This window comes from Neofelis nebulosa, chromosome 7 (assembly GCF_028018385.1).
Source record: "Neofelis nebulosa isolate mNeoNeb1 chromosome 7, mNeoNeb1.pri, whole genome shotgun sequence".
NCBI classification, from domain to species: Eukaryota; Metazoa; Chordata; class Mammalia; order Carnivora; family Felidae; genus Neofelis; species Neofelis nebulosa.
The window spans coordinates 114,591,201-114,604,862 of NC_080788.1; the positions used below are offsets into that span (position 1 = coordinate 114,591,201).

Genomic DNA, 13,662 nt, shown 5'->3' on the forward strand with positions numbered 1-13,662 from the left:
TTTATACAAGATAATACTTTATTCTTTCTGCTTTATCAGGACCTTTGCAAGTCACTGTTTAATGTCTTAGAGGTAGGAGAAATTTTGTGACTTTTTAAAACTTACTTTCTGGACATTGAACGGAGAATCTTTCGACTTTTGCTCAAGTTTTCACTTGTGTTTACCAGCTGAGAAGAGAAAATAGCAATTATTTCCCCCTTTTAAAAGTAGATACCGTAAAACCTGAACATTCCTAAACTGACAGTGGGCATTAAAGGGTGTGTGCTGAAAAACCCCATCAAATCAATCTGAATGATGGCCTCTGAGTACAAGTAGAAGGAACTGGCAAGGATAAGATACCTTAGTACTCAACAAGCAGGCTTAGGAATTATTATGTCCCAAGGTTATTGTGGGGGACTCCTGGGGCCAAGCTAATCCTTCACCTTGGCTACTCAAGACAGAAAAAAGCTTCAAGTGTGCCTCACCAGTAACTGTGAAGCAACTTAAGATTTGAATTTCATCAACCAAATTCCAGGAGGGCCTCTTGGGTTAGTATTTGTTTTTGTAGGCTGGTCAATTACCATTTTTGGGATCCGATTCATTTTTTCTTTACCACTTTTACAGATGCACTGAATTGTGAAAGGAATTAATCTTTTAAAAGCCTTTAAAAAAATCATTTCCTTTTGGTTGCCTGTTGATAATCAAGATAGCTGGGGGATATTTTAACAGATGCCACCTACCATCTGTTCCCATTCCCCAGTGGCCATGGTAAGTTGATCTCAGCTCATTCCACAGCTTTTAAATTCAACCAATCCACCTGCTTTTTTCAAAAGTCAAAAACCATACAATATGTAAGCAAGTTGTCTTCTCCACAGTTTACCTTGAAATCAGTAGTTGTGAATTTTCACTGAGGATGGAAAGGCATTATTCTGATTTACTTTAAAAATGGGGATAATTGCAGCTATTAAGATATGAGACAATCCCCACACTAAGCTAATATTTTCCATCCAAGCCTTGCCCACAGTATCTATTCTTCAATTTGGATGTGCCTTTTAACGTTAAGGATATAACATTCTACTGGCAAGCTGCACTATTTTTTAAATTTCTGTGCAGGTATATGGAAAGGGAGAAATGAGTTTTTCAGAACCTCTTAAGAGTGATAGAGACTCCACTGATACAGGCATTTGGCCTAAGTTGTTTCTGTTTTCTTCCCACAATGATCCAGCTTACCTTGGGTAACAGGAAAGAGTCATAGTCTAGGACTGACCCCCTCTATAAATTGTTAGTGGTACTATTTTATGACATGTGGAAAACAGCCTTGGCTCTAAATGAGAAAAAAAACCCAAAAGCCTAGGATCTTTTAAGTAGATGACGCTTTCATAAGAACGGGATAATATCCTACTAGATGTATGAGAAAAATCTCAGGTTGGTAATACAGGAATTAATAAAAGGATGGAGTGGCTACAGTCTTAGATTTAGTTGACAATCTTCCATAAATACAGAAATTGGGTTTCTTCTGTCTCCGCCCTGGCCCCTCCAATGACCTCTACATCTGAGGGGTAAAAAACTTTCAAGAGAACTCTCTCAATCAAGAAAATTAAAAATTGAGAAAAGCTGAAGTGCTTAAAAGGTCCTGACCCTGAATTCAGAACTGCTATAACTTCCGGCAGTGGTAAGGCATCAGGATATAAAGGGCCCACCTACTTTGCCCCATCCACTCAGACTTACCCTACTCTTGGTACGCTCCAACTGATCACGTTGCTCACCCAGCTCTTCTATGATTTCTGAGCCAATCTGGTCAGTCTCTGTGGCAATCCGATGAGAACGCTCAATACTCTGGGTGGCCCGGTTCAGGCTGTCAGTGCCTTGCAGAAGCAATGCCCTTTGAGACTGTAGCCGATTCTGACCAGAAAATGGAACGGAAATATTAAACATCTCCCATCATAAATTCATTGCCAGCACATTCCTTATGACCCTTCTGATGTAAGAAGGGATATAGTGTGTGCAATGTTTACTTATTTTGAGAGACAGTGTGTGGGGGAGGGGCGGAGAGAGAGTGGGGGAGAGAATCTCAAGCAAACTCCATGCTGTCAGTGCAGAGCCCAAAGTGGGGCTGGCTTGATCCCAGGAACAATGAGATCATGACCTGAGCCGAAATCAAGAGCTGGACACTAGGGGTGCCTGGGTGGCTCAGTCAGTTAAGTGTCCAACTTCGGCTCAGGTCCTGATCTCATGGTTCATGGGTTCAAGCCCCGTGTGAAGCTCTGTGCTGACAGCTCAAAGCTTGGAGCCTGCTTCCGATTCTGTCTCTCCCTCTCTCTCTGCCCTTCCCCGCCTGCAGTCTGCCTCTCTCTCAAAAAATAAACATTAAAAAATATCTTTTTAAATAAAGTCAGACACTCAACTGACTTGAGCGACCCGGGTGCCCCTCATTACTTTTAAGATTATGTTCAAGGTCAGATGAAAGCACCTGGAATCCAATACAAGATGACATACCTTTCACTCCATTGGTTTTATACTTATGTGATGCAAGAAAAGGAGGTTAAAAACAGAGCATTTCCCCTGTGTTTGTGATGAGGTTGCAATGATTTCATGTACTTTCTGGACTAACAATTTATGAGAGGCAGTGGCCCAGATGTGGGGTGCAGGAGCTATCTGAATATGGGTATAGCCTGTAACTTTTGACAGGACAACAAACCAACTAAATTCCATAGCCTCAGAAATAGATTAATTCACTGAAGATTCCCACCTGACTGGTACTGAGGACGGATGCACCATGAATAAGCTATTCATTTTTAGTACATTCAGACTTCAAAATGATTTGTGACACTACTACATTTTGGAAAACATTTAACTGGTTACAATCCTGGTAAGCCCCAAAAGAATTTCACCTCAGCCATACAAAACATAAACTCTTAAGTTGCCACACTGGTGACTACTCTCAGAGAAGGAGGTATCTGGGGCCAAGTAAGCTGCCCTAATTTCCCTAGTGCCCTAATTTCCTAAATCTCTGCCAAAGTTTTACTCCACCTATAATCCCAAGCACCGAAGGCATGATGACAGGAGTAGCCATTGTCAGCCAGAATTAACCACCGACAAATAGGAACAGTTAAGTTCTTAGCTATTAAAGCACTTATACATGCACCACTCAGAAAGGGGCCGGTTCACAGGGCCTATTACTGATGCCACCATCAGGCAGCCAAAATATTGGGTTTCTAGATGAGAAGTTTTCATATGTGGCATACAGGCCAGTGGATGATGGAACCACTGAATGTCACTGAAATAAATCCCAGTTAATTCAGCTCAAAAGAAGCATAAGGAATAAGGCTTTTTTTTTTTTTTTTAATGAAAGATGGATATTTTTAACTGATTAGATTGAAGAGAAGGAAAAGACAGTAAGATCACATAAATCAACTCAAGGTCTGGAACAGTAATTCCAATGAAGGTGGTATGTATATCTAAATTATTTTTATGACTCTGAAACTAGTAATTTTAAAGCAAATTATTGTTTGGCTTTATCCCCCCCCCCCCATTTTTTTGTTGGTTTATTTTTGGTTAACAAATGATCAAAGTCACTTTATACCTCTCATTTCACTTTAACAAGCTTCACCTATCTGCCTTTTCCCAGTCTCCCTTTACAAGTGAATTCTGAAAAGTTTATATCATTTTCAAATACTCCAGTTTGACACCAGTAAATGTCAGGCCAGTATCGTCTGAACTCTTCAACTATAGTCAGGACGCATCATCAAACAGGATTCTTTCTACACACACGTAGTCTGCACTTACAGGCCCCGCCATTTCTTTCCCATGCTTCTGGCCAGGCCACCTGCCAGGCCATTTCTACTTTGCACAGTGGAGTATAATTCCAAATGCAACACATTACATTTAATCTTTGTAAACTTTTACTCCTTTAACTTCTCTAGATAGTTTCAGAATATAGATTTTCAATTCTGTCAGTCTAATTTGATAAATCAGAATACTGGGGTCTAGAGAGGCAGTCTGGCTTACTTTCTATTACAACTGAGTAAGCTGTGAGCCCCTTCCTGAAAGCGTGGGCTATCCTGATAAAAACCTAACTGAATTTTTTGAGCATATCTGAAAAAACTGGATTTATGGGTCAGAATACAAAGTCCAGATACAATAAGAATAGGGAACTCTTGTATTCCTCCACTATATATCAAGCACTGTTTTATTAAAGATACAAAGAAATCTAAGCATGGTTGGGAAAGATCTGCATTAAATAACAGGAGAGGTGAGGGGTGCCTGGGTGGCTCAGTTGGTTAAGCATCCGACTTCAGCTCAGGTCATGATCTCACAGTCTGTGAGTTCAAGCCCTGCGTCGGGCCCTGTGCTGACAGCTCAGAGCCTGGGGCCTGCTTCGGATTCTGTGTCTCCTTCTCTCTCTGCCCCTCCCTGCTCATTCTCTGTCTATCAAAAATGAATAAATGTTAAAAAAAAAAAAATTTAACAACAACAACAACAAAAAAATACAGGAGAGGTGGTTACCCCAAGGCAGGAGGGGAACTGGATGCAGGAAAGAGGATAAGGTGGGAAGAATAAGAGTTCAATAAACACTGATAACAAACTGTACTCTACGACATGGTTAATTTTTGTGCCACAGGCCCTTAAGGAGATTAAAAAAAAAAACAACAAACAGCTAAGGCTTACCATATGCTCATTCTCTACAGTGTATGTGCCATATTTCATGTCTCCTCGGCCCCCAGGTGTGGCTGTCAAAGGTGTGCTTCTCACTTCCCGATGGAGTTTAGCAAGGTCCTTCCGGTAGGTTCGAAGCTTAGACATCATAGGGTTACGGAAAGACAGAGGTGCATAACGTAGTTCCTCTTCCATCTCTGCCAGCTAGGAAGGCAAAAAGTGAGTAGATAGCCTGGTTCTTTTCTCTCTCATCTGGGCACATGCCTAGTATGGACTAATCAAACCACAGACAACTGCAAATAAGTATTCAACCATATGTTCCATGAGGGCAGGGACCACATGTGATCTGTTCACCTCATTATTCTGAGCACCTGGCACAGTGCCTAGCATGCACAGAACAAGCATTCAAGAAATATGTGATGAATGAGTGAAAAAAAACTAACAAGCACCTTATATCTGACTAAACATTTTTATATGTATTATCTCATTTAATCTTCCCTGTCCTCAGTAAGGTAGTAAATACTACTTCTATTTCATATGTAAGAATTGAAGAAATGTACTCAAGATAACACAATAAGGGAAGTCAGGATTCAAAATCTTCAAATTGCCTTTCCAGTATACCAAATTCTTAAGCTGTTATAGTTCAAGTACTCTCATGAAACACTTTGAAGTCTACTGTACTAAAAATGATAGGGGTCTGGCATGAGGTTTCTCCCTTCCTCTTCTTTTGGAAAATCAATTGTTTGTCTCCATGTCCTATATAACCAGGGGTCCACATGAGATCTCCATTTTATTGGGTAAGTAAAATATAACACTCAGACATGTTCACAAGAGCCATAAATTATTTTCATCTGCCTGGGATGGCCAAAGTTGGATTGGTTAATTTTGCTAAGTTCAGAGAAAAGTATCTAAGCACCAAACAAATTGGTGTTAGCTAAAAGATGTTTAACATTCTACAAAGATATTAACCAAAAAAAGAAGACTGATTCTATAACTGGTATCCTGCAGATGCCCAGATTTACACAGGTATTAAGAAGAGTTTCTAGTATGTCCATTGTGAAGGAGATAGTTTCCACAGTTTCCACAATCTGGTGGCCTGACTTTATCCATTCATCCATCGGTGGACATTTGGGCTCTTTCCATACTTTGGCTACTGGAACTTGGATTTTAACCCCAAATTCCTGAAAGGGTTTGATGAAGCTAGAGGATAAGGATATGGAGAGAGAGGGACACTACTTCTAAAAAATAAGGTTTTGTTTTGTTTTTAAAGAAAAGCCATAGATTAAGAGAGAAGCAGTTGTTAAATTGCTCGGCAGCCTGGACCAACATTTGACCAGCCCACTTTGGGTCCTGGTTGGAAACCTGTCCAGTCCATGCATGCCCTGCCCAAGGAACCAAATCCAGCCACTATGCTTGTTTGTTTGCTTTCTCTTTCTCTCATTTAATTAATTTATTTTTATTATTTCAGCTTTTATTAATAAAACTAAACTCAAGGCAACTGCTTGGTTCTTGCATTTGATCTGACCATATACCAGACAAGTGGTTCTTTATGAGGACTTAGGGGAGAAATGTCAATATACAGACAGGTTCCATCAAAACTGGGATGTTGCAATATCTAATAAAGTTAGGTAAATGAAATTAAAGAGAACATATTATATATTAAAAATCAGAAATCTCCCCCTCTAATATCAGGGGATTCCTTTAACAGTCTTCAATGTGTTTGTCAAGATCAATCATATTCACTATGTTGTCTTTTAAAACAGCAGAAGGGAACTACAACCACTTCTGAGGTACATTTTTTGTGATAATAATTTTAACAAAGAAGAATAACTCATCTTAATGGCCAGCTTTTAAAATTTCATTTTAAAAGACCACCCAGGTAGGGGCAACCGGGTGGCTCAGTTGGTTAAGAACGCGACTTCAGCTCAGGTAATGATCTTGCAGTTCATGAGTTTGAGCCCCGCATTGGTCTCTGTGCTGACAGTTCAGAGCCTGGAGCCTGTTTTGGATCTGTGTCTCCCTCTCTCTCTGCTCCTCCCCAACTCATGCTCTGTCTGTCTGTCTCTCTCAAAAATAAACAAACATTAAAAGAACACCCAGGTAAAGGTTTGAGAATGCCCTTACTACTCACATCAGGAATGTATTATATCAAATACTAATTTTAAGAGAGTAAGCTTTACCCATTTGTGTTTGTCAAATCCTCTCATCACTCACCCCATCAACTGGCCTCACTTAGTAAGAAATAATCCAAATCAAGATCAATACACAGGAACATTTAATCTGTGGTCGGGTAATAATTCTGGAAAAGACTAACTCCAGGTAGAAGAAATAAGGACTTGCTCCCTGTTCTTACCGTTTCATTTGCTTCCTGTTGCTTTTCATCAAAATCTCTGATCAGTTTTTTCTTCTCTTCTGGAAAAGGTAAACAAGTTTCAAGAGTTCAGTCCTGCCTTCCATATATTTGTAGAGGTCATTCTCTCTGCTTACAATAAACTCCCCAACCCTCTCTCCTGATGGGGTAACAGTACTTAATCACCTCTAAAAAGCATTTAGACATGTACAGGAACTTGTTATCACAACGATGGGGGAGTGAAGGAAGTGGGTATTACGAATGGCATTTAGGGCCCAGGGAACAAAAATATCCATTCTTGGGACACTCCTGAATTATCTGGCCCCAAAGGTCAAGATTATTCTACTATGAAACACTATAGGTCTAAGTTAATTACTGTCAATCTATTTTTCCCAAGAGGGATCAGGCACACCATCAACAAGAATGTTTAACAATACTGATGTTCTAAATTCTTGTTCCCACGTTCACCTCCACCGTGAAACATTTCTCTGTATTAACCCTCATCCACTGCTTTTCTGCAAAACAAATTCAAGACTCACTTATTCTGCTTGCTGGGGAGACTGCATGGTATGGTACATATTTCTCAGCCATATCCATTGGCGGTGATATGTAAAATGATGCAAATACCACGGACTCACACAGTGAGAAAATCATTCCCTTTGCAATTCTCTTTCAATCCTTTGCATTATGTCATTTCAGTGCTAGTATGTCTTTAATACCTAAAAATTACTAATCTCTTTTAACAAAAATAGAATAGGCTTCAGCTTCCAACCAGTAACATTTAACTAAAACAGCATTGTTTTGCCTGGATTGTATTTTTCAGATCATTTAGATAGGTCTCCAAGATTTTCCACTTAACAGATCTATCATTCCATCACAAAACAGTGCAATATAAGGGAACCTGGGTGCCTCACTCAGTTAAGCATCTGACTTCAGCTCAGGTCATGATCTCACCGTTTGAACCCTGCATTGGGTGAACTTGAGCCCCACTTCAGGTGAGCCCTGCTTCTCTCTCTCCCTCTCTCTCTGCCCTTCACTCATTTGCACCCCCTCTCAAAAAAACAAAAAAACAAAACCAGTGCACTACACATTCTTTTCAGGTGTACATGGAATATTTTCCAGGATATTATTATTAGGCCACAAAATAAGTCTCAATAAATTTTTAAAAAAGACCAAAATTATATCATGCATCTTTTCCATCCACAATGGTACAAAACCAGAAATCAACCACAGAATAAATTTGGAAAGAACGTAAATATATAGAGAGGGTAAATAACATGCTACTGAACAATGAATGGGTCAACCAAGAAATCAAAGAGGATATCAAAAAATACTTGGAGACACCCCAAGTGTTGGCAAGGATGTAGAGAAAAAGGGACCCTCATGTACTGTTGGTGGGAATGCAAACTGGTGCAGCCACTGTAGAAAATCATACAGAGTTTCCTCAAAAAGATAAAAATAGAACTCCCCTACAATCCAGTAAATCCACTACTGGGTATTTGCCCAAAGAAAACAGAAGCACTAATTCAAACAGATCTATGCACCTGTATGTTTACTGTAGCATTATTTACACTAGCCAAGAAACATGGAAGCATCCCAAGTGTCCACCCACAGATGAATGGATAAGATGATGTGACACACACACACACACACACACACACACACACACACACACACACACACAAATGTTACTCAGCCATAAAAAAGAATGAGGGGTGCCTGGGTGGCTAAGTTGGTTAAGCGTCCAACTTCAGCTCAGGTCATGATCTTGCGGTTTGTGGGTTCAAGCCCCACACTGGGCTATGTGCTGACAGCTCAGAGCCCGGAGCCTATTTCAGATTCTGTGTCTCCTTCTCTCTCTCTGCCCCTCCCCTTCTCCCGCTCACACGTGCGCGCTCTCTCTCTTCTCTCTAAAATAAACATTAAAAAAAAAAAAAACAACGAATGAAATCTTGCCTTTCGCAATGACATAGATGGATCTAGACGGTATAATGCTAAGTGAAATAAGTCAGTTAGAGAAAGATAAATACCATATGATTTCACTCATATGTGGAATTTAAGAAACAAACAAAACAGAAAAAAAGAAACAAAAACAGATGCTAAATATAGAGAACAAACTGGTGATTTCCAGAGGGGAGGCAGGAGGGGGATTAGGTAAAATAGATGAAGGAGATTATAATAGTACACATCACGATGAGCACTGAGTAATATATACAATTACTGAATCAGTATACTGTACACCTGAAACTAATATAACACTGTATGTTAATTACACTGGGATTAAAAAAAAATACATGGAAACAAATGAAACCCAATAGTCTAAAACTGTTGGGATGCAGCAAAAGCTGTTCAAAGAGGGAAGTTTACAGCAATACAGACCTATCTCAACAAACAAGAAAATTCTCAAAGAAATAACCTAATATTATACCTAAAGGAGCCAGGAAAAGAACAAAGCCCAAAGCCAGTAGAAGAAAGGAAACAATAAAGATTAGCACAGAAATAAATTAAATACAGGCAAATAAAAGCAAAACCCCTAAAACAACAGAGTGCCTTACACCTAAAGGAGCTAGAAAAAGAACAAACAAAACCTAAAGGAAATAATAAAGATTAGCGCAGAAATAAATGATAAAGAAACAAAAACCAAAAGAACTGATCAATGAAACTAGGAGCTCATTCTTTGAAAAAAAAATCAATAAAACTGATAAACCTCTAGCCAGACATATCAAGAGAAAAAAAGAGTACTCAAATAAATAAAATCACAAATGAGAGAGGAGATATAACAACACCACAGAAATACAATTATGAGAATATTACAAGAAACTACATGCTAGGGCACCTGGGTAGCTCAGTCGGTTGAGCATCTGACTCTTGACTTTGGCTCAGGTCATGATCACACAGTTGTGGGATCAAGCCCTGCATCAGGCTCACTTCTGAGCGTGGACCCTGCTTGGGATTCTCTCTTTTCCTCTCTCTCTGCCCCTCCTCTGCTCGTATGCACATGTGTGCATGCTCTCTCTCTTTCTCAAAAATAAAAAAAGGGGCGCCTGGGTGGCTCAGTCAGTTAAGCATCCGACTTCGGCTCAGGTCATGATCTCATGGTTTGTGGGTTCGAGCCCTGCATCGGGCTCTGTGCTGACAGCTCGGAGCCCAGAGCCTGCTTCAGATTCTGTGTCTCCTCTCTCTGCCCCTCCCCACTGGTGCTCTGTCTCTATCAAAAATAAATAAACGTAAAAAAAAATTAAAAAAAAACCTATATGCCAACAAACTGGAAAACCTAGAATAAGTGGATAAAGTCTGAGAAACATAAATTACCAAAACTGAAACAGGAAGACGTAGAAAATTTGAACAGACTGATTACCAGAAAAGAACTGAATCTGTAATCAATAAATTCTCAACAAAGTCCAAGATCAGATAGCTTCCCAGGTGAATTCTACCTAACATTTAAAGAACAGTTAATACCTATTCTTCTCAAACTATTCAAAAAAATAGAAAAGGAAGGAAAGCTTCCAAAATCCATTCTATGAGGCCAGCATTAACCTGATATCAAAACCAGATAAAGACACAACAAAAAAAGAGAACTATAGGCCAGTATCCAGATATAACATAGATATTAGGTTAACATATTTTAACATAGATATAAAAATACTCAACAAAATACTAGCAACCCAAATCCAACAATACATTAAAAAAGTCATTCACCACAATCAAGAGGGTTTATTCCAGGGATACAAGGATGATTCAATATTTGGAAATGAATCGTGATACATCACATCAATAAGAGAAAGAATAAGAACCATATGATCAACTTGGTAGATGCAGAAAAAGCATCTGACTAAGTACAACATCCATTCATGATCAACACTTTCAACAAAGTAGGTTTAGAGAGAACATACCTCAACATAACAAAGGCCATATGTGAAAAACCCACAGCTAACATCATACTCGATGGTGAAAAATTGAGAGCTTTTCCTCTAAGATTGGGAACAAGACAAAGATGCCCACTCTCACAATTTCTTTTAATGTTTTATTTTTGAGAGTGAAAGAAAGAGTGTGCGTGCATGTGGGAGGGACGGAGAGAAAAAGGGAAAGAAAGAATCCCAAGCAGTCTCCGTGCTGTCAGTGCAGAGCCCAAAGCAGGGCTTGTTCCCAAGAACTGGGAGATCATGAACTGAGCCAAAAACAAGAGTAGGATGCTTAACCCACTGAGCCACCCAGGCACCCCTATTTTCTTTTTCTTCTTCCTTTAGAGAGACTGTGCACACGAGCAGAGGAGAGAGGCAGAGGAATAGAGAGAATCTTTTTTTTTTTTTTTTTTTAATGTTTTTATTTATTTTTGAGACACAGAGAGACAGAGCACGAATGGGGGAGGGTCAGAGAGAGAGGGAGACACAGAATCGGAAGCAGGCTCCAGACTCTGAGCCATCAGCCCAGAGCCCGATGCGGGGCTCGAACTCACGGACTGTGAGATCATGACCTGAGCCGAAGTCGGACGCCTAACCGACTGAGCCACCCAGGCGCCCCGAATAGAGAGAATCTTAAACAGGCTACACACTGAGCATGGAGCCTGACACGGGGCTTGGACCCATAACCCTGGGATTATGACCAGAGCCAAAACCAAGAGTCGGATGCTCAACCAACTGAGCCACCCAGGTGCCCCTCAGATGACATGATTCTATATACAGAAAACCCCAAAGACCCCACCAAAAAACTACCAGAATAAGTGAATTCAGTAAAGTCATAACTTACAAAATTAATATACAGCGGGGCGCCTGGGTGGCTCAGCCGGTTAAGCGCCTGACTTCAGCTCAGGTCGTGATCTCGCAGTCCGTGGGTTCGAGCCCCGCTTTGGGCTCTGTGCTGACAGCTCGGAGCCTGGAGCCTGCTTTGAATTCTGTGTCTCCCTCTCTCTCTGCCCCTCCCCTGCTCATGCTCTGTCTCTGTCTCAAAAATAAATAAAAACATTTTTTAAAAATTTCAAAATTAATATACAGAAATCTGTTGCATTTCTATACACTAATGATGAAGTAGCAGAAAGAGAAATTAAGAAAACAATCCCATTCACAATCACACCAAAAATAACAAATCACATAGGACTAAACTTAACCAATGAGATTAGGACCTGTATTCTGAAACTATAAAACACTAATAAAAACAAATTGAATATGATGCAAATAAATGAAAATATATTCAATGCAATTCCTATCAAAACACCAACAACATTTATCACAGAACTTGAACAAATGATATTAAAATCTGTATGGAACCACTAAAGACCCTGAATGGCCAAAGCAATCTTGAAAAAGAACAAAGCTAGCGGTATCACAATCCCAGATTTCAAGACATACTACAAAGCTGTTATAATCAAATAGTATGATACTGGCACAAAAACAGACACATAGATCAATGGAACAGAACAGAGAACACAGAAATAAACCCACACTTATCTGATCAATTCATCTAAGACAAAGGAGGCAAGAATAAATAATGGGAAAAAGTCTCTTCAACAAATGGTGCTGGACAAACTGGACAGCTATATGTAAAAGAACGACACTGACCATTTCCTTACACCATACACAAAAATAATGGATTAAAGACCTAAATGTGAAACTTGGAACTGTAAAACTCCTAGAAGAAAACATAAGCAGTAATTTCTTTTACATTAGCCACATAAATACTTTTCTAGATATGCTTCTCCAGGCAAGGGAAACAAAAACAAAATGAAATTACTGGGACTACACCAAAATAAAAAGCTTTGCACAGCGAAGTGAACCATCAACAAAACAAAAAGGCAACCTACTAAATGGGAAAAGATGTTTGGATATAGTATATCCAATAAGGGGGTAATATCCAAACTAAACACAAAAAAACCCAAATAATCCAATTAAAAATGGGCAGAGGACCTGAACAATCATTTTTCCAAAGAAGACATACAAATGCCCAACAGACAAATGAAAAGATTGTCAACATCACTGACCAGCAGGGAAATGCAAAGCAAAACCACAATGAGAGATCACCTTACACTGTCAGAATGGCTAAAATAAAAAAACACAAGAAATAACATGCGTTGGTGAGGATGTGGAGTAAAAAGAACACTCATGAACTGTTGTTGGGAATGTAAACTGGTGCAGCTACACCAAGGAAAACACTATGGAGGTTCCTCAAAAAATTAAAAATAGAATCACCATATGATATGATCCAGTAATTCCACTATGGGGTATTTACCCAAAGGAAACAAAAACACTAATTTGAATATATGCACCTCTATGTTTACTGCAGCATTATTTACGAAAACTAAGATATGGAAGCAACCCAAGTGTCCATCCACAGATAAATGCATTAAGAAGATATGGAGGGTGTGTGCGTGTGTGCGCGTGCGTGTGTGTGTGTGTGGTATGTATAAAATGGAATATTATTGGGGCCCTGGGTGGCTCAGGCGATTGAGCGTCTGACTTGGGCTCAGGTCATGATCTCACGGCTCATGAGTTCGAGACCCACGTCAGGCTCTGCACTGACAGCTCGGAGCCTGGAGCCTGCTTCAGATTCTGTGTCTCCCTCTCTCTCTGCCCCTCCCCCGCTCATGCTCTGTCCCTCTCTCTCTCTCAAAAATAAATATTCAAAAAAATTTTTTTAAATAAAAAAATAAAATGAATATTATTATTCGTCCATAAAAAAAAAAA

At 39.6% G+C, this 13,662-nt stretch overlaps 1 protein-coding gene across 1 annotated transcript in view; it reads right to left on the bottom strand.

The window, feature by feature from the left end:
- The window catches only part of VTI1B (vesicle transport through interaction with t-SNAREs 1B), a 30,335-nt gene that overhangs the window by 1,487 nt on the left and 15,186 nt on the right, over window positions 1-13,662 (bottom strand). Inside the window, exons 2-5 of the mRNA XM_058739433.1 lie at window positions 6,989-7,047; window positions 4,648-4,839; window positions 1,708-1,881; window positions 106-167 (exon numbers count right to left, since the gene is read on the bottom strand). Of these exons, the coding sequence (XP_058595416.1) occupies window positions 106-167; window positions 1,708-1,881; window positions 4,648-4,839; window positions 6,989-7,047 (487 nt within the window). The remainder of the gene's footprint in view (window positions 1-105; window positions 168-1,707; window positions 1,882-4,647; window positions 4,840-6,988; window positions 7,048-13,662) is intronic.